General features: G+C 38.8%; 1 protein-coding gene across 2 annotated transcripts in view; it reads left to right on the plus strand.

Annotated features, from left to right (window-relative positions):
- Positions 1-18043, plus strand: part of CCDC34 (coiled-coil domain containing 34) — a 30153-nt gene extending 12110 nt beyond the window's left edge. The window contains exons 3-8 of one of the 2 annotated variants that reach the window (XM_081099873.1): positions 184-291; positions 5152-5310; positions 5808-5949; positions 8637-8791; positions 9779-9818; positions 17991-18043. In XM_081099873.1, the coding sequence (XP_080955999.1) occupies positions 184-291; positions 5152-5310; positions 5808-5949; positions 8637-8791; positions 9779-9796 (582 nt within the window). In that variant the 3' untranslated portion in view covers positions 9797-9818; positions 17991-18043. Of the gene's footprint in view, positions 1-183; positions 292-5151; positions 5311-5807; positions 5950-8636; positions 9133-9778; positions 9819-17990 lie in introns of those variants that run through there. The other variant, XM_081099874.1, reaches the window with a different exon arrangement.
- The last annotated feature ends 3894 nt before the right edge of the window (positions 18044-21937 follow it).

Genomic DNA, 21937 nt, shown 5'->3' on the forward strand with positions numbered 1-21937 from the left:
TTTTTACCAATGTTTTCTTTTCATCATAGACTAGTTACTTAAGTAAGTTATTGTTACTAATGGTGTATTTTCTATAAAGGAAACTATGTCCTTGTTTAATTTGGTTAACCTCAGCCTTTTAAAAAATATGTGATTTGAGTACTTCTATTATGAAGTTGCCTTTTGTTTGAATAAAATCCACAGGAATTAACTCAACAGCTAGAAAAAATAAAAGAAAAGGAAGAACGTGAAAAAAGAAAGATAATTGCTGAAGAAAAACACAAGGAATGGGTTCAGAAAAAGAATGAACAGGTGAGGAGAAAAATTGCACACATACATCCTGACATCTCTTTTGCTAAGTGTTCTTTCTATGACTCCTCATTGCCTAGGTTTTTCTTATTTTCTCTTAGATTCTTTCTTCTCTGACCTGATTTTTTTCTTACCCTCATGGACATTTATGAAGTTTCTGTCTTCTGCCCTTTGCTCTCTGCTTCTCTCCCTTTTCCCGCATGTGGCCTCCAGGTAATCATGAAGTCTGTACCTCTAACACCTGACCCCCTAGGGTCTTGGATTTCCGACTATATGGTTGTTTCCACCTCTGAGCCTGAAAATCTAAAACAATCCATTTTTGCCCATTTTCCTTGGATAGAACCATTCTCCTAACTGCTCGATTACTGCTATTAGTACTGCTGTCATCTCAGTCACCTGGGCATAATCAGAATTCTGTCATTTGTCATCATCCCTTCCTTTCCTTTACAGTCACTCCTGTTATGATCTCTTCCTGTCTGGTCTCATTACATCATTCAACTTGTGTTGTTTGTTTGTTTATTTTCCCATATTGGAATGTAAGCTCCATAAGGGCATCGATTTTTCTAGCCTGGCCAGTTAAAGACCTTCTCCCCTCTGCCTTTGGTGCCATGTCTTCTTCTGCCTGTAGGTTTTCTTTTAATTTGTTTGTTTGTTTGTTTTATAGCAAAGGTGGAAATTTATTGAAGAATAAGTACAGACTCCCACGTGGGGATGGGGAAAGAGTTCCCCTGCCTGTGGTTTCCTTGTTCTATGCTGTCGATTCTTACTGGTGTTCATTTGGGAGCATACCTAGGATTTGTATAGCCAATCTTCTTAGAGTATTAGTTTTACTGGAAAATTTTGAGAGGAAAAAAAATTTTTTTTTTGTAAAGCAAGCACAGATACTTAATGGAAAAGAACATAAGTTTTATATGATTTTTAAGATACACAATAGATTTCAGAGAACTTTAGAGCTTTGGACTATACTGTCCAGGCCCCAGGGATGTGTTCATGAGAAATGCTAAGGACATTTTCTTCTGTTTCTCACTTCATTTTTTTATGATATTTTATCAGCTTGGAATCTCATTATATTCTCCACCTTACCTTTCCCTTCATTATCCAGCTCAAAGCATTTCCTCTTATAGGAAGCATTCGCTGATCACATGCTAGAAACTCTTTCCTTCCTGAATCCTGTTCACATTTATCACTTTGTCAGGTATACCTTGTATTATTATATATTTTATTGCTATTTTGTATTGTGTACATATCTTCATTTTCTTTGTAATTTTAAGAATTATGGGTAGAATTAATGTTTATATTTTTAATTCATCACAATATCTAATATAATGCTTTATAATACAGTAGACTTGTTGTTGGAATGAATAAATGAACAAATGAATAAATGGTATTATCTTCCTTTTAATTCTAATACATTCTTGTACTGGATCACAAGTTAAAATTTTGTAAATACTTGTCAGTTTGTTATCTTGTGAGTATGTAGAATGATACTGCTTTTTAAATTATAATAAAATTTTAAGAATATAGTTAAATATTTAAATTGTAGGGCAAAGTTTTAAATTTTTAATCCTAAATTTTTGTCCTTAAATATTGTTATAAAGCCTAGTGATATTAGTAGAGTATCTACTAAATCATTTAAGCAATTTGAAGATGACGTAGCTTTCTTCCTCCAGGTATAGTAAGAAGGAAATTGGCTAGACATATGTGTGTTTTAACCATAAATGTATTTATTTGTTCTTTACTTCAGAAGTATATCTTGATTATAATTAATTTAGCATCATTCCATAATACAACAAGAAAGAGTTCCTTGTGAATCAATGCCAAAATCAAAACAAGTCTATATGACCATTACCAGGCTTTGGGTGATACTTTTTTGAAATAACTGAAAAATAAAAGAGTTTTACGTGTATACAATAATAGCATGCTCTTTCCTCTAAAAGCTTCTCTTATCTTCTAACTCCATTAAGCTCATTTTACCATGCCAATCAAACATAGTTGTTGTTTGTCTAAGAATGTAAGATACTGCTGAGAGATGATATATTCTCTGTGTTAATTAGTGGCAGTAGATCTAATCCAATTATTTGAGAAAAATTTTTTCTTCTGGAGGGAAATGGCATGCCCTGACATCAATCACTAATTATTGAAAGCAGGATTCCACAAGGTTGGGAATAGTTCACAAAAGGACCCTGAGAAATTGAGTTTACTTATTCTGCAGAAGTCTTGTGCATGTTAAGAAATAACTGATTACTCAAATTTCTTTTTCCTTTAAAACCTATCAGATTTCTTATTTCAGTCTTAGTTACATTTACCTCTGTTTGTAAAGACTGCTCTCCTGGTTCTTCTCTTTCTGTCTGGCATCTAGCTTTTTCCTCCTCTGTTTACATTTCATGGTGTGTGGTCCTCCGCTGCCTCCAGCCTCATTCACATTTTAGCTGGATCTGTGGCCTTATTTTCTCTAAGTCATTTCACTGTGTTCTATCAAAAAACCAGACAAAAAGGATTTATGTATCCATTAGCAAAGCTAGTTTCTTATACTATGACTGTAAATTGTTAAATCTGTTTCAAATAAATGGCTTATCTCATCTGGTACTCTTGTATTTATGTTGCCATACTAATTCGTTCTTCCAGATTTGTTTTTTGTAGTATGTTATCACATATTTTGTATAAGGGTCTTTACCTTCCTTATTTCAAAAGTTACGTAAATGTGAAATTTTTTATTTTCTAAAACATGAAATTGATCTTTTTAATGTAAAAAATTAAATTAACTTGGGTCAACAAAGCGTATGATTGGTAACACTGTTATCTGTGTACCTTCATGCATTCTACACTTTTACTGTGTGCCAGGTACTATTGAAGGAACCAGAGGAGGGATTCAGAAACCTTAGCCAGTTGTTTTGTTAGTTTCCTTCAGTTTCAAGAAGCAAAGGTTCTCGCAGGACACCATCTTTACAAAGGGAAGATTTATTGTTGTGCTCTGTGCGGAATAGAACTGGAATGCTAGAAAAACTGAAGCCACGTAGTGGCTGCCTCTCTCTAAGCACCTCCCTGCGTGCAGGCTGTGCTCTCCTTGCGCTAACTGAAGGTATTCCATTCTCTCTCCTCTGGTTTAATCCTATGGAGAGCCTGTGTGGTGTGTTAAAATCAACTTCTTTGAGCTATAATTTATGTACAATAAAATATACCGATTTGAAGTTTGACAAACACGTTCCTGTATAACCAGCAGCACAGTCAAGACACAGGACATTTCCATCACTCAGTGGTTCTCAACCTTCCTAATGCTGCGACCCTTTAATACAGTTCCTCATGTTGTGGTGACCCCCAACCATAAAATTATTTTCGTTGCTACTTCATAACTGTAATTTTGCTACTGTTATGAATCGTAATGTAAATATCTGATATGCTATCTGTGTTTTCCGATGGTCGCGACCCACAGGTTGAGAACTGCTGACTCAGATAGTTCCCTTGTACCTCTTTGTGTTCGGCTCCTGCTCCCCACCCCCAACCAGCCCCAGCTCCAAGGAAGCCATTAGTCTGCTTTCTGTCCCTGCAGATTAAATTTGCCTTTTCTAGAATTTTATATAAATAGGATCATAGAAGGTATACTCTTTTGTTTTTAAAATTCCCTATTCTATGTATTAAGATCATTCCTTTTTATTGCTGAGTAGTATTCTACTCTATGGAATACCACAAATAGTTTATCCATTCACTAGTTGATGTACAATTGGATTGTTTCTGGTTTGAGGTATTATGAATAAAATTCTATGACAACTTATGTGCAAGTCTTTTTGTAGACATTTGTTTTCATTTATCTTGGGTAAATGCCTAGGAACTGAATTGCTGGGTTATGTGGTAAGTGTGTGTTTAACTTTATAAGAAATTGCCAAACTGTTTTTTAAAGTGCTTGTATCATTTTACATTCCCACCGCTATTGTATGAAAATCCCAATTGCATCACATCCTTGCCAAACATTACATTGTCAGTCTGTTTCATTTTAAATCATTTCAGTCAATATGCAGTGGTACGTCATTGTCATTTACTTTTCACTTCCCTGATATCCAATGATATTTAGCATCTTTTTATAAGCTTATTTATTGTGTTAGCCTACTAGGGCTGCCATAACAAAACACCACAGGCTGAGTATAAAACAACAGAAATTTATTTCCTTAGAGGTTGTGGTACAAAAGCAGCCATAGACAATAAATACGTAAATAAATGGGTGTAGCCACATTTCAATAAAACTTTATTTAAAAATTTAGGTGATAGGTCACAGATGGACCATATTTGGCCTTCAGGCCATAGTTTGCTAACTTCTGGTCTTACATAGAATTGCATAGCCAAAGATTTGTCTGTATGTGCCCCTATAGCAATATTTAATGGACCAAATGTTATTTGTTCTCTGTAACTCACTAATGGCTGTAACTCACTAATGGTGAAGATTAATCCAAGTATTCATATTGTCAAACTGTCCAAGAATGTGTACATTTGTGGCTCCGATTTTAGAGGGTAAACATCCATTAAAAAACAAACATTCAGGGCAATCTAACAGGTTGTAATTTCTGTTCTAATTTATTCAAATCTTTGTTGAGCATGTACTGTTTACTCAGCACTATCTTAAGCTCTGAGTATACTTTGGTGAACAAGAACTTTATTAGTGCCATAATGAATCTTACAGCTGAGTTGGTAAACTAAAATTGACCAGGTAATTGCAGGTGTGTTATGTATTTTCACAAGTCACGTTGTGTCAACTACTATGTTTCTACCTATTTTAAGAAATAACACAAATTTAGATTACTGTAGATAACACTCCATCCTCATATGAGAATAATTACAAACATTCCAATTAAAATTCCTTTACTTTTACTTAAGAAAAGGAAAGAAAGGGAACAAAAAGTTACTAAAGAAATGGAAGCAAAAGCAGCAAAAGAACTGGAGAAAGAGCATTTGCAAGAAAAAGCAAAAGAAAAATATCAAGAATGGTTAAAGAAAAAAAATGCTGAAGAATGTGAGAAGAAGAAGAAAGAAAAGGTATTTAAAGTAACCAGTTAGAATACATTACTTTGATGTTTATATGTATTGTATAAAAAGTTTCTAATAGAAAATTGGCACTATCTTAGCATAAAATAAATACATGAAGCTATTCCTACTTATTATACTATGCTTATGCTTCAGAAATGATTATGCATTGTGGTTTTCTTAGGTTGAGAAATGTTAATAAGTCTGTTGATATTTTTTCAGTTAGGTTCAAACTTTTTATCATTGTTAATGCTAAATTTTGGTGGTGCTTTTATTACATTATTGTAAATTACTATTCTATTTTAAAACAGCAAATTGCTTTTTTCTTCTTGGGTTTGAAGTCTTCATACCATATCCCTGATCATGTTTAATTTTGCTCTCAAATTAGAGAAATATGATTTATTATTTATCATCAGTAAGCCATTGGGGTGGGAAGCTGCTGGGGAAAAGTCAGTACAATATTTAGTTACAGAATATCCCTGGAGATTCTTTGGTCTTGTCATTTTAAGGAAAAAGAAAAACAACGTCAAGCTGAATTACAGGAAAAGAAAGAAATAGCAGAAAGAAAGTTTAAGGAATGGTTGGAAAATTCAAAAAATAAACCTCGTCCAGCTGCAAAAAGCTATGGTTATGCCAATGGAAAACTTACAGGTTGGTTTTCATGTTATGTGGCTTACATAAATATGACTTGCAGAAGTAAATATTATACATTATGTTTTCTCTTGACAGAAATAGAAATGTGTAAAAATCGTTTTTCTTTCAAATCACTATTTTCTGGAAGATTATATTATAATACATCATGTTCCTGTGGAATACTACAAATTTATTGTCATTCTCTATAAATTAGATATATTTAACAGGCAATAGTTGCAAAACTGCAGATGAAAAAGAAGGATCTCTTGCCCTTTGAGACAGCATGGAGGGACCTGGAGAGTATTGTGCTAAGTGAAATAAGCCAGTCTGAGAAAGACAAGTATCACATGATCTCACTCATATGTAGAATCTAGTGAACAAAGTAAATTGATGAACAAAATAGATCCAGAAACATAGGAGCATGGAACAGACTATTGAATCTCAGAGGGGAAGGGTGGGGTGGGTGGGAAGAGATTAATCAAAGAATTTATATGCATACAGTGGGGCCTTGACTTACGAGTGTCCCGACTAACGAGTTTTTCAAGATACGAGCTGTCTCTCGGCCGATTTTTTGCTTTGAGTTGCAAGCTAAAATTCGGATTACGAGCCAGCTTCAGATACCCCACCGCTAGTTGGCGCAGCGAATGTCATAGTGAACGCCACAACATCAGCCCAGCATTCAATTCATTGTAATGGTGCAAATTGATTTGACATACGAGTAATTTGAGTTACGAGCTCTGTCACAGAACAAATTAAACTCGTAAGTCAAGGCCCCACTGTATATGCATTACCCATGGACACAGACAATAGTGTGGTGAAGACCTGGGGCGAGGGGCAGGTGTGGACTAGAAGGGGTTAATGAGGGGAAAAGGGAGACATATGTAATATTTTCAACAATAAATTTTTAAAAAAGAAACAAGTTACATTTTTATATGTTTTTTTTATTATAAAGCCTTAAACGGGACATTTTTAAGGGGTGATTTTTCCTCCCCTTCTTCTAACCCTTTTTGAGGAGAGCTCCCAATGCTTTGACACATTCCTTCTGCAGGTGGAGTACTAGGCAGCACATGGACTCAGAACTGGTTGGCCTTCAGGCTGGTCTGATTACAAATGGTGGTGCATGTTTTTCTTTGTCCTTCATGTTGGAAGCTCATACCTTGCTGACAGCTGCCTTCACTTGTTTAAGTGATTTATTATTAAAAATACCCCCATTCTGTTTTGTTCACACAATAGAACATATTCCAGACTTTGTTTTGACCATCTTGGTGAAGTGTGTGCTGACATATCTATGCAGGCAGAGTGGGTTGCCAGTGTCTGAATGACACATTCCTGCTGTCAGGATTGGGCCTCTCCTACATGTCACAGAGGTCATGCGCTACAGCTACTGAGCATGATCTGCTCCACGTTTTTTCTTTCTCCTTTGAAAAAAATGAAATAAGCAGTGGTTTTAACCAAACAATTAGGCAGTTAAGATAAAACTTTAGGAGGGAATATACATATTGACTAGAAGTGAATTGTTAAAATAATGGATTATTTTTTTTGCTTTTAATGAGTTTTATTCTAATAAGCATCATATTTGTCTGTAAATGCCCTTAAGTCTTATTCTTAATGCCCATATCATTTTTATAAATTATGAAATAAAGGAATTTATGTGCATATAGTGACTGCAGGATTTGAATCTGATTAACAAAATGTTCCTCCTCCAGAATTACTAGATAGGGGACATCACTTCTGATACAGCCTACCAGTAGCACATTCCGTAATTAATAATAAAAATTACAGTGATACTATGAAATCTTAATAATTTGAGTGACAGAGACTTATGTATTTATTATTGTTAATCCTTACCTTGAGGATATTTTTTTTAAAATATATTTTATTGATTTTTTTTTTTTTTTTACAGAGAGGAAGGGGGAGAGAGAGAGAGAGAGTTAGAAACATCGGTGAGAGAAACATCGATCAGCTGCCTCCTGTACACCTCCCACTGGGGATGTGCCTGCAACCAAAGTACATACCCTTGACCGGAATCGAACCTGGGACCCCTCAGTCCGCAGGCCGACGCTCTATCCACTGAGCCAAACCAGTCAGGGCGGATATTTTCTTTATTGATCTTTAGAGAGAGTGGAAGGGAGGGGGAGAGACAGAGACGAAACATTGATGTGAAAAGGGCCGGAATTGAACCCGGAGTCCCTTCAGTCTGCGGGTCAGTGCTCTAACCACTGAGAAACTGGCTAGGGCCACAGTGATTTAGAGTTTCAGTGATTCTAAATAAGAATCTGACTCAGTTTAGCTACATATGCAGTGTAAATTAGTTTTCTGTAAACTTTAGTGTCTAGTTAGGAGAAACTAGTATAGTCAGTGATTTTCCAGATTCAGTAGAAAAATGAAGATTTTGTTCAATTTAAGGGTTCTAAACTTAAAATCTTAGTAAAATTTTTATATAGATTTTAACATTAACATTTCTTTGGACTCCTAGAATTATCATTTACATATTCATTTATACTGCAGTATTTACATATGTATTTGGAAAGTCACTTGCCTGAAAGTATTCAAAAGTTCATTTTAATTGAGTCAAATTGACTTATCAGTGATATTTTTGCCCTTTTGATACTTTAACCTTTTTCTAGGAATTTAAAAATAACTAGTTTCTTTGATCTCAAGTTTTTTTTCTTGTTTGTTTTGTTCTGATTTTTTAATAATTGTAGGTTTTTACAATGGAAATTCTTATCCAGAACCAGCCTTCTATAATCCAATTCCATGGAAACCAATTCATGTGCCTCCTCCCAAAGAAGCCAAGGATCTATCTGGAAAAAAGACCAAAAGGCCTGTGATAAGTCAGCCACAAAGATCTTCATCTCTGGTAATTCATAAAGCCAGAAACAATCTGTGCCTTGGAACTCTGTGCAGAATACAAAGATAGTAGATGTGGGAAATGGCATGCTTTTACCTGTAGATACTTGATTTTAAAATCAGAAGTTTTTTTACTGCTCAGTTGGTAGTTCAACATTTGGTGTGATTATTGACAAGTTCAAATTTTTGCATTTATATATGGAGTCCTTAGAATTTATTAAGGAAGATATTTTATACATTTTCATGTTTTTAAATGCTTCAAGATTGATCTTGGCATATTGTTTTGAAGGGTAAGTGACTGACTAACAATTGTGTTTGTATTTAGCTTGGATTAAAACCACTGTGATACCTAAATAAATAAATAAATAAATAAATAAATAAAAGCACTGTGATACCAATAAAGCCAACAATTTTTCTTGTGTTCTTTCGTACTGTATGTTGTTTGTTTGTGTTTGTGCTTATAAACATAGTAAGATTAAGATTAAATCATTCGAACAAGCACTTCTAAAGGTGGTGCTCAAGAAAACTCAGAAGAATGTAAGTGTTAGAATCTTACAGTAATCAAAAATAGTTTTGTTTGATGGCTTTTCTCTATGTAAATATTTTTAAATAACTAACTGAAGGCAGTTTTATAATAAACAAATGAGGGTTAGGATTTTGAAAGGAAATTTAAAAATATAATTTTTTCCTCTGGATCTTAATTAGTACTCTTGAGACACTAATAATATGCTGTACTTTGTACAAATATATACTATGATTAGTTAGGTTTTTAATTTTAAAATTAGGATTATCAATACATTGTAATTTTTTTTTGGTGGGGTGGGGGTGAGAGGGCGGGGCCTCAATACATTGTATTTTAATATTCAATGTTAAGTGATATTTTACCGAAGTTGAGATCACAGATCTTATTAATAAATGTTAAGCATAATAGTTCAAAGGATTACTAAAATATCACTGAGCACTTTTATTAAATTTTAAAGATCTGTATCTTTTTTAGGGGATCATCAGGAAATGAACATTTGTGGCAATATAAATCAGTAAGTTCATTTAAAAGTGACTATAATATATTTTATGTTTCTGCTATTTTAGTCATTTGCCAAGTTTGTTATGATTAACCTGCAGTGGTGTTGATCATTGCAAGAAAACAGCAATAGGATCTTTGATGTGTATTCATGTCGTCAGAAATCTAGGAAAATTCTAAGCAGAGAACAAGCAGTTTGTTGAACCAAAATAGCAGAGAGATTTAGAGAAGTGACCATTTTTCCCAGAACCTCTTAGCTACAATGAAACTTACAGATGGTCATTCTACTTGACTAAATTAACCTATATAGAAAGAATGAAGAATTTGCCAGGGCAGCAAAAAACTTGTGTGTTAAAAACATAGTGTGCGTAGGCCTGAATTCCTGGGGTTTTAGATATAGTTGTTATATCCAAGAAATCTTCCATTTCACACAGTGGATTAAATCATTTAGGCGCCATCCTATCTAATAAAAGGGTAATATGCAAATTAACAGTCACTCTGTCACAAAGATGGCAGCTCCCATAGCCACAAGATGGCAGCGCCCAGCCCTCTCAGCCCCGCCGGAGGCCCCCAGTCCTGCGGGGGCTGCCGCTGAGAACAGGCAGCATGAGCGGCCTGGCGGAATGTTGCTTTGTCGCTGCACCTGGCTTGGGCTGGCCGCCCGGAGCGGACACGGACAGGGACTGGGGGCCGGCCTGCTGCCTCCACAGCCGAGTGCAGGCCCGGAGAGGAGACGGCAGGCCGCCTCCTGCCGAAGCGGCACAGGTCCCTCCCGCCTCCTGCGGAATGAATATGGGTCCCTCCCGCGGAATGAACATGGGTCTCTCCCGCCTCCCGCGGAAGCCGTACAGCTCCCTCCCGGCTCCCGCGGAATGAACGCGGGTCTCTCCTGCCTCCTGTGGAAGCGGTGCAGCTCCCTCCTGCCTCCCATGGAATGAACATGGGTCCATCCCGCCTCCCGCGGAAGCGGCGCAGCTCCCTCCCGCCTCCCATGGAATGAACGTGGGTCCATCCCGCCTCCCGCGGAAGCGGCGCAGCTCCCTCCCGCCTCCCATGGAATGAACGTGGGTCCATCCCGCCTCCCGCAGAAGTGGTGCAGCTCCCTCCCGGCTCCCATGGGCACCACAGCTCACTTCTGCCTCCCGCGGAAGCCGCACGGCTCCCGGTGGCACGCTGCGGTTCCTGTCAGCTCCTGCGGAAGTGGTGGGCGGCCTACTGCACGTGATATCGCGTGATGGGCTACTAGTCCTATCTAATAAGAGTAATATGCAAATTGACCATCACTCCAACACACGATGGCTGCCCCCATGTGGACACAAGATGGCTGCCACAAGACGGCCTGCAGGGGAGGGCAGTTGGGGAGGACCAGGCCTGCAGGGGAAGACAGTTGGGGGGGACCCAGGCCAGCAGGGGAGGGCAGTTAGGGACAATCCAGCCAGCAGGGGAGCAGTTAGGTGTCAATCAGGCTGGAGGGGAGTGGTTAGGGGGTGATCAGGCTGGCAGGCAGAAGCGGTTAGGGGCAATCAGGAAGGCAGGCAGGCAAGCGGTTGGGAGCCAGTAGTCCCGGATTGTGAGAGGGATGTCCAACTGCCCATTTAGGCCCAATCCCGGTGGGGTCCCAGATTGGAGAGGGTGCAGGCTGGGCTGAGGGATACCCTCTTCCCCTGTGCACGAATTTCGTGCACTGGGCTTCTAGTTTAACTATAAACAATGCTAATAAGACTTTTCATTTAATCAGTAATTAATGATTTTGATCAATAATAGTTGAACATTTACTCTGACAGATGCTTTGCATATTGATTTAGGAATTTAAATTGTATATTTCTTTAATTGAGCAAGCATTTATAGCCTAGCCAGGAAAACAAAGTAGAATAAATACTGTAATATACTACACTTAAAATTATGTTCAGCCCAGTCAGTGTGGCGCAGTGGTTGAGCATCGACCCATGAACTAGGAGGTTAAGGTTCTATTCCCAATCAGAGCACATGCCTGGATTGTAGGCTTGATCCCCAGTAGGCAGCGTGCAGGAGGCAACTGATCGATGATTCTCATCATTGGTGTCTATCCCCCTCTTCCTTTCCCTTCCTCTCTCTGAAATCAATGAAAACATTTTTAATATCAATTTTTTAAAAATATATTTGTATTGATTTCAGAGAAAAAGGGAGAGGGAGAGCGATAGAAACATCAATGATGAGAAAGAATTATTCATTGGCTATCTCCTGCACACTTCCTACTGGGGATAGAGCCTACAACCCGGGCATGTGCCCTTGACCAGAATCGAACCCGGGACCCTTCAGTCTGCAGGTTGATGCTCTATCCGCTGAGCCAAATCGGCTAGGGAGAAAACATTTTTAAAAAATATATATTTTATTGATTTTTTACAGAGAGGAAGGGAGAGGGATAGAGAGTTAGAAACATCGATGAGAGATAAACATCGATCAGCTGCCTCTTGCACACTTCCTACTGGGGATGTGCCCGCAACCAAGATACATGCCCTTGACTAGAACCGAACCTGGGACCCTTGAGTCCACAGGCCGATGCTCTATCCACTGAGCAAAACCAGCTATGACGAGAAAACATATTTTAAAAGAAGACTTTTAAAAATAAAAATTATGTTCAGAGTTCATCTGGGAACATAGATAAGAGATAATCCAGCTTCTGAATGGATTAACAAAGATTACAAAGGAGGTTACATTTGAGCTGGTAAAAGTTACGCAGGGATTTTCTAGACGATTTTGAAGCTGACCACACTCATGGACATGTGAAAAGTGGCTGGGAACAAAGCAGGGGTCAGACTACAACGGCTTTGTATGCTGCAGATTTTGGACGTGGTCCTGTAGGTGTGTGAGGTCCTGCTTTGCTACTCCAATGGTACGTTTTTATAAAAGCTTTTGACTACCAAGCTCATCTATTATTAAAACCTCATTTTTCTTCAAACCAATCAACATGCCTGATTACCAGGATGTTAGTGTTACCTGAATCAATTTTTCTTAAAGTCAATATACTTGTTATTTTAGGCATTGCACACTACGTTACAATATTTGAAATTTCTGCTGTGATTTTTAAGATAGCTCTTTGACTTCTACTACTACTTTGATTGGAACTGCTCTGAAATATCTTGGTAACCTATAGTGTCAGCAAATCCATGATCCAATAGAAAGGACACACGTATTGTAGAGCCAAGTCTGAGTCCTGGCTTCGTGTCTGCTTATCTGGAAGGTGCCTCAATTGTTTTCAGTGTTCAGTACCTTATCTAATTTAGAAACTTATCATGAGGAAAGTACCTTAAAGGCAAATTTATTTCCTTTTTTTATATAATGATAATCCTGATATGAAGTACCAATATTTTTCTTTAGTGATAATTGATTTACATAATAACTGACTCTGGTTAAGATACCAGTCTTGCCCTAACCGGTTTGGCTCAGTGAATAGAGCGTCAGCCTGCGGATTCAAGGTCCCAGGTTTGATTCCGGTCAAGGGCACGTACCTTGGTTGCAGGCACAACCCCAGTAGGGAGTTTGCAGGAGGCAGCTGATCGATGTTTCAAATCTTCTATCCCTTTCCCGTCCTCTCTGTAAACAAATCAATAAAATATTTTTTTAAAAAAGATACCAGTCTTGACTGATGATATACCAAAAATAAGTTAACCTGTCCGTGCTAGGGTAGATTTTCATTTACCTCTATGCTAAAAGTAAAAGTGAATACTATCATTTTCATTTTTTTCATATTGATTCAGTAAATATTGAATATCTGCTGTGTGCTACCTAGTATTCCAGCTGCTGTGAATGAGAGAGGGTCCCTGCTGACCCCACGAGACCCATGACAATGATAGGACACAGATATTAAACATATAAACCAATCATGTATTTTTGGCTGTATGTGCTATAAAGAAAATACAACCAGGCATTGGTATAAACCAGCGATTTTTAACCAGTGTGCCCTGGCAGGCACATTGGTGAGCTGCGAGAATTTTTAAAACATGCAGTACCTGACTCTTTAGTCAGGAGCACTGACTGCTTTCCCCCTAGATTGTCAAATAAAAGAATGACAACAGCCAACTCAACAATAACTGTCTGGTGTGAATGAATCAAAATTTTATCTTTTTTTTTTTTTTGTCAGGTTGGAAAATTTTTTTGGTGTCCCACAGAATTTTAGTAATTAGTCCGTGTGTGCATGTGTGCTGTGAGATGAAAAGGGTTGAAAATCACTGGGGTAAACAATGACTGGTGGAGGAGAAAGGTCTGCTATAGATGATGGGCTTTCCTGAGGTGGTAACATTCTGAGCGAGCCTTGCTCAAATAAAATCTGGGGGAAGAGGAAACAGCTGGTAAATGAATCTGGTGTGTTTGAAACAGGCCAGCTTGCCTGGAGTGGAGAGAGTGATGGGGAAACAGTAGGAGTTAAGGTTGGAAAGTTGGCGGGTCTAGTCATATATAATCCTGAGTTCAGTAGTTCAGATTTTATTCTAATTGTATTGGGAAGCTTCTGGAAGGTGTTAAGCGGGGAATTGATACGATCTGAGATGCTCCGGCTGCTGTGAGGAAGTCGGCCTGTTGGAGACAGAGACACAGAGCAGGGAAGACTCAACAGGGAGTATCTTGCAGTCTCCAGGAAAGGGACCCTTTAGAGTCGGACGGCAGCGGTGACCTGGTAAAAGATGGAGGTGGATTTGGGATATCTTTTGCAGGTAGAGCAAACAGGACTGCTGACATTAGATATCAGGGTTGGGGAAGGTGGAAAACTCAGATAAGAGTTCTAGTTTTTAGGCCTGATCAGCTGGGTGAATGATGATAACCGGATCAGAAATTGGAAGATGTGTTAGGAGCAGGTGTATGGGGTGGGATGGGAAAGGGGTGTCCTTAAGAATTCTGCCCTACAGCATGGATGGACCTGGAGAATATGATGCTGAGTGAAATAAGCCAGCTAGAGAAAGACAGATATCACATGATCCCACTTATATGTGGAATCTAATGAACATAATAAACTGACAAAATAGGCCCAGAAGCATGGAGCAAACAGAGGGTAGTAGGAAGATAAGAAGAGAATAAGCAAAAAACTTTTATACATATATGCATAGCCCATGGACATAGACAATAGTGTGGTAAAGGCCTGTGGGGGGTGGGGGAGAGTATGGTGGAGGGGGCAAAGGAGGAGAAGGTGGGGGACATCTGTAATACTGTCAACAATAATATTAATATATATGTTTCTCTCTGTCTCTCCCCCTCTCTTCCACTTCCTTTAAAATCAATGGAAAAATATCCTCGGGTGAGGATTAACAAAAACAAAGAAAGAAAGAAAGCTGAATGGAGCTATGTGGGCACAGGTAGTGCTTGCTGATTGTAGAGGGAACCTCCACATACCAGGAAGTCTCCCTTAGGCTAGTCAGTTTCTTAGAGAAGGTCTAATCATCCTGGGGAATAGAAGCCAGCTGCCAGTTTTCCTGAGAAGAGCCTGGAAGGTGGCTCAGTGTGGCACAGCCCATTATGTAAACTGCCACTTGCCCTGGTTCAGTCCACTTGGTGCGTAAGCTCTGTTCTCCTTCATGCTGGGTCTCCATATGCCCTTCCAGGGTTCTGTAGGCTGAGGCTGAATCAGTTGTTTTTCTTTTTTCAGTATCTAATTCAGCATTCAGAAACTGTTAAATGGGGAAAGAGAAAAAAGGTACATGAAACAGCCAATTGAAAAATAAGAAAAAGCCTGGCTGGTGTTGCTCAGTGGTTGAGCGTTGACCTATGAACCAGGAGGTCACAGTTCTATTCCCGGTCAGGGCTCATGCCCAGGTTGTGGGCTCGATCCCTAGTAGGGGGCGTGCAGGAGGCAGCCGATTGATGATTCTCATCATTGATGTTTCTATCTCTCTCTCCCTTCCACTCTAAAATCGAGAAAAACATATTTTTTAAAAAATTGCAACTTACATTTTTAGACATGAGAAGAAATTACTACATACATAATGTCCTATTCCCCGGTGGTACTCTCCTAACTCAGCTAATTCACCTCCACCCGCATTACACCTTCCACAAATGTGTGGAAATCTTTAGTTAGCTGTTGGGTTCTCTCCTGTTGTCTTTGCCCTGTGGATTTGTACCTTCTTTCTTCCCTCCCCCCTCCCGCCCCTTAAATTCCTTACCATGATTCAGCAGAGACTGGGGAGGGAAAGAGATCATGTGTGTGATTAATCTGTTGTGTTTATTGGAAAGTCTAGATTTAGTTGAGAATGTATTGATATTAGGGTGCTCATGGAGGTACAGGTTTGTTGCCCAGGTGAGACATTTAAGTTAGGGATAGATATTTAAATTAGGTTGGGTAGAGATATTTAGATATTCAGTTTAACATAATTATTGAAGCTATGGAGATGGATAACATTTTCCTAGGAGAGTTTGGGGCATGCCACCCTTTCATTCAATGCATATTTATGAAGTGCCTACTGCATCCTGGCAGGGAGACGGTGGACTAGGCTGGAGTGTAGGGAAAGAACACAACGGGAAGGAGGAGCAAAGGAAGCCCTTGGAAGAGCAAAGAGGAAGGTGGGGGGAGGCTAATAGGAGAGTGCTCCCCCTGTGGGAGGGATGTTTTAAGGAAGGGAGAGTGGGCTGTTTCCTACACTGTCAAACACTGCATAAGGGTTCAGATGGAATGAGTGAAGCCTTCTCTTTGATTATTCCACTGGTATTTGTGGAATTTCTAGCACCATGCTAGATTCTAGGGGTATAGTGGTCAATAGACTGACCTAGTCTTGAACTTGATAGAGTTTATATTCTAGTGGAGATAAGTTAAACCAGTACTTACCTTTTTTTGTTGTTAATTCTCATCTGAGGATATTTTTCCATTGTTTTATTTATTTTATTTTTTTAGAGAGAGTGGAAGGGAGGTGGAGAGACAGAGAGAGAGAAACATTGATGTAAAAGAGACACATCAATTGGTTGCCTCCTGCATGCACCTGGACCAGGGCCAGGGATCGAGTCTGCAACTGAGGTACGTACCCTTGACCGGAATTGAACCTGGGACCCTTCAGTCTGAGGGCCTACGCTCTAGCCACCGAGCAAACTGGCTAGGGCAGGACTTACCTTAAATCACAAGCTCTCAGGGCATATCAGGAAGAAACTAAGCTCTGTGGGTGAGGAAAAGCTTCCAGGAGGGAGTGATTAAGCTAAGACTAGTTTGGATCCACCCAAATAAACAACACTTAGCATTTGATCATTTCGGAGGCTGGAGGGTAACGAATGGTCTTAGAACAATGGTTCCACCTGTAACCCCTCTTTCAAGGACCAAGGGCAGGTGATATGACAGCCCTCGAGTATCAAAGGCATCTTCAGACAGCTTGTGCACATGGCACAGTACGACGAAGTTACATGGGAAATTTCTAAAACCTTAGTCATTCCTGAAGAAAACCTTTAGAATTCCATGGGAAAGTAAACCTTGAAGTCTGATGCTAAACATAGACCCTCTGAGGCTCCAGGCCTGAAGTAACACAGGTGGGGCTACTTATCTAATAAATAAATTGCTAGTGGTCTCATTGGCAACTCAAAGGGTGCACTTTCACAGACTTGCTTGGTCTGATACCCATGGCCCAGTTGAACAAGGATGGAGTATGTTCACTAAGAAACTACGCTTTATGACTTAAAACTAAAAACCAATCTTTATTCAAAAAAGAAAACGACAAATAATATTCATGTTTACCATGCCCATTCGTATTCTAAATTAAATTCACATGTTGGCTTGAGAAAAAAACAAAGTTACTTTGCAGTGAATATTTACCTACTCCTGTTGATAATACAATCTGCCTGAGAGAAAACATTTTTCAGAAAGGGCAGGGGTATCTTGAATTACCTCTTAAAATTGGAAGTGGGTCGGACACTCGCTAAGGGAAAATACCCGATTATCGGGAGAAAGCTGTACCTTACGTGCAGGAGAAAAACGTGGGGAAAGAACACCACCCTTTCCTTTTCCAGAAACCAGAGTCTCTCCCTTCCTCTCCTGTTCCTGTGCTCTCAGCTGAGAGGACCCGCACAGCACTTGGGCAAAAGGAGGTACTTCTGCCTTCCCTCCAGCCTCAGGGTCCTGGAAACCACCTGAGGGCCAGAGAGAGATGAAGGCTTTCTGTTTCTCTTTGGTTTTGTGGAAGCAGAATGTTTTTCTTAGCTTGAATAAATTTACTAAAACAACCATTGATCATCTACCTGTCTACAGCTCCCGCGCCCTCAGCCAAGGGATTCCTCCCTTGGTGTAGGCTGAGATGCGAAGTGCCCCATAGGTAAGTCTAAATTGTAAATTTTAAAAGGTATCTATCTCTCAGTAAAATCGAGGAAATTCTCACTAATTTCTTTAGCCATCAATGAAGACATTAAACTAGGCCTCAAAGGCCCACTAGAGTGTATTGTTCTGAGTGGTTCACGTTTGCATTTTTAGAATGTAGACTTAGGTCAGTGCTTATCACTTGTAAGGACGGTGAGGGCAACACCATTTCCCTCTAAGCCTGTGGCATAAAAACAACTGACTTCAGGAAGCCTTCCCAGGGCTCTGCCCAGCATCTCTCAGAAGCAGCCTGGCTCAGGGAGCAGCAGAGACTCACCTGCGTTTGAACATGTGCTCTGCGCCCTGTGCTGTGCGAGCTAGACTAGTCTCCACCTCGCTAAGCCTTGGAGACAAAGTGCAACCTAGTACCCTGGAATAGAAATCTGAACAAAATCGATAGTTTAATTAACATTCTTGTACCAGTGATAATTTCTTATTTTTGATCAATGTATCACAGTTATATACATGTTTATAAATGGTCATATAAATGTACCATGGTTATAGTTAAGGAAAATTTAGGTGAAGGATATATGGAAACTCTGAATAATATGTTTCCAACCCTTTTGTAAGTCAAAATTATTTTAAAATAAAAAGTTATGCTGTCCCTGAAATTTATGCTTTCAAATTTAGAGGCTTTGTTTTGTTTGTTTAGTCTTATAAATATTGGATATTTTGAGCTTGGCTGGTGTGGCTCAGTGGTTGAGTGTTGACCTATGAACCAGGAGGCCATGGTTCGATTCCCGGTCAGGGCCCATGCCCAGCTTGCAGGCTCAATCTCCAGTGTGGAGCATGCAGGAGGCAGGTTGATCAATGATTCTCTGTCATCATTGTTGTTGCTATCTCTCTCTCCCTCTCTGAAATCAATAAAAAAATATTTAAAAATAAATAAATATTGGATATTTTATTATTCTATTTTAACATAACTTGCCATTTGGTAGGAGAGCATTTAAACATAATTATAAGTGCTTGGAATTTATTTAAAGTAAGGTCTTTACTCCACTTTATTTATAGGTCTTAACCCAAACTGAAGTTTGACTGAATAATGATCAAAACTAAGGCAACTTAGGTCATGAATATTCATGGATGGCTGCCTTTCATCCAGGATAATGCTTTTACTGAGCAGAGAAGAACTCACATTTGGAGTATTCCCAACAGAATATCATAGAGAAAAAGGTATAATTTCAAATTAAGTCATGAAAGAGAACTCGGATGTCATGGGGTGGAATGGCCATTGCAGACAAAAAAAAAAAGCCTATTTTTTATGTCATAGTGTTGTCTATTAAAGTATATATATATGTAACTTTATATTTAAAGTACAGTTAGTATATGTTTGTAAATATATTCAGGTAAAATGAAATTTTTACTTAAAATATCTCTAAGAATTTGAAATCATGAAACAATACACTGAGCTTATAGACTATTAAAATATTCTTATTTAAATTAGCATGGGCTTTGCCAGAATTTACATATTGGTGGTCCCAGGCCTGTCTTTACCCCGGGTTAAGTTTTTCATTGGCCAGCACAATTTTGAATTTTTTGAATTAGTTCCCAATATTTAAAATAGCGAGTTTTTATATAAAAACCCGAGTTTTCAGTCTCTCTCAAATAGTAAGTTCTGACATGGCAGCACCTGACAAGGATGGGGTGGTAGATGCCAATTACAAGGTGTGTCCTTTCCAGCTTGCCACAGTTCCTTTTTTGTTGTCTCTATATTTTTAAAATTGAGGTGAAATTCACATGGTACAAAATTACCATTGCAAAGTGAACAGTTTAGTGGCATAGGATACATTCCCAAGGTTTTGCAACCACCACCACCTCTGTCTAGTTCCAAAACTTTTCACTCCAAGAGAAAACTCTGTTGCAATTAAGCAGTTACTCCCCATTCTCTGTTCCCCCAGCTCCTGGCAACCATCAATTTTTCTGTCTCCTTATTTTATATATATATATATATATATATATATATATATATATATATATATATATAATTGATTTCAGAGAGGAAGGGAGCAGGAGAGAGAGAGAGAGAGAGAGAGAGAGAGAGAGAGAGAGAGAAACATTAATGATGGAAGAGAATCATTGATGCTCTGCCACCTGCACATCCCACCCTGGGGATCGAGCCCACAACCTGGGCATGTGCCCTGACCAGGAATTGAACCATGACCTCCTAATCCATAAGTCAATGCTCAACCACTGAGCCACACCAGCTGGGCTGTCTCTTTGATTTTACTTATTCTGGATGTTTTATATAAATGGGATCATACAAAATATGGCCTTTTATGTCTGGCTTCTTTCACTTAGCATAATGTTTTCAAGATTGATTAATGTCATAGCATTTGTCAGTACTTCTTTCCTTTTTATGGCTGAATAATATTCCATTTTATGGATATGCCACATTTTATTTATGTAGTCATAAATTATGTGGACAGATTCTTTCTCTCATTTGATTGTGCTGCTATGAGCATTCATGTACAAGGTTTTGTTTGCATGAATACCGTATTTTTTATATTTTCTGTGGACATTATGGTTGTTTCAGCCACAGTTCTTATACTGCCTCCCACCCTGGCCTGCGTTACTCACTTGCTTTCTCATCCTGCCCTCATTAGCTTTTGCGTTTTCATTTTCTGGTCTGTGTAATGGGGTTGGGCATATCTATTTCCCTTCCACTTCTGCGCTTTCTTCCAGCACAGAACTTGAACTAATTAATGAAAAATTTTCTTCATTTTTCTAAAAATGTACCTCTGTGCTAAATTTCCTTGGTCTTTTTTCCTTCAATTTTGGTCATTCTTCAATAACTATTGATTGTGGCTGAGGGTTGTTTTTATTTTCTTCTACTTTTGGCATTAAAATACTGAACAGTTTGAGAAGATCTTAAAGGGGGTTTTGCCCCTTTTGTAGTAAGCAGGGACTTTAAATATGCATGCGGGTTTAATTATAGTTGGCATCTCTGAACTCGGAGGCAAAATATGCATAGCAGAGGTGTCATGTGTTCCTGGCAGTCCCCGAATATGATCGCTCAGAGGCGTAGTCACTCTGGCTTTCTTTAACCTGCCTCAGGGTCTGTCTTACCTCCCTGCTCCTGCCCCTGCACTCCTGGGAAGGCTCCCCCCTCTCACCCCCACTTCCATCCCTGTCAGTGCCCCCTCTGATTTCCCCTTATTTGCCATTTAATCATTCACGCTAAGTAATTTGACTTAACTTCTTTATGGTTCTATATTGCTGCCCTAACTAGGTTATGAAGCCCCGCTGAACAAAATGTAGTTGTTTATTTTTTATATGCTTCAGTGCAGAGCATATGTAATAAGCGTGCAATCAGTATTTAAACTAGTGGCTCACCAAACCAAAAAACAAAACAAAAAACCAACCCTTTAAGTAGACTTAACTTCTCAGGATTATTCAGTTGAGCAAGTTTGAAAGTGTTTACATTTTTTAGTAATACTTTATTAAGTTATGGCAACTAAATTTTTTTCAATCAAATCTAAGTATTAGTATAAGTTGATGATTTTTAAAAATGTGTGTTGCAAACCACCTGCATCAGAACTGGCTGAAAATGGAGATTCTTGAACCTCACCCCTGAATCTATACACTAACACAGTCTGGTGGTGAAGAGTACAAGGCTCTCGTCGAGTCTTCATAACCTAAATTTTGAGAACCACGGGGATTGAGAAGTCAATACCTTCATTTGGAGTAACTCAGGGAGATTGGAATTCAACTTAGGTTGGTATATGGGGATAATAAACAATGAAATCGTGTATATACAGAATGATAATTTCAGTGTGATATTTGGGAAGTTCATTATTTTTGACATGAGACTACAAATGAATGTTACTGATGCTGTATAGTTT

This window comes from Myotis nattereri (assembly GCF_964212035.1).
Source record: "Myotis nattereri genome assembly, chromosome: 9".
Taxonomy (NCBI): Eukaryota; Metazoa; Chordata; class Mammalia; order Chiroptera; family Vespertilionidae; genus Myotis; species Myotis nattereri.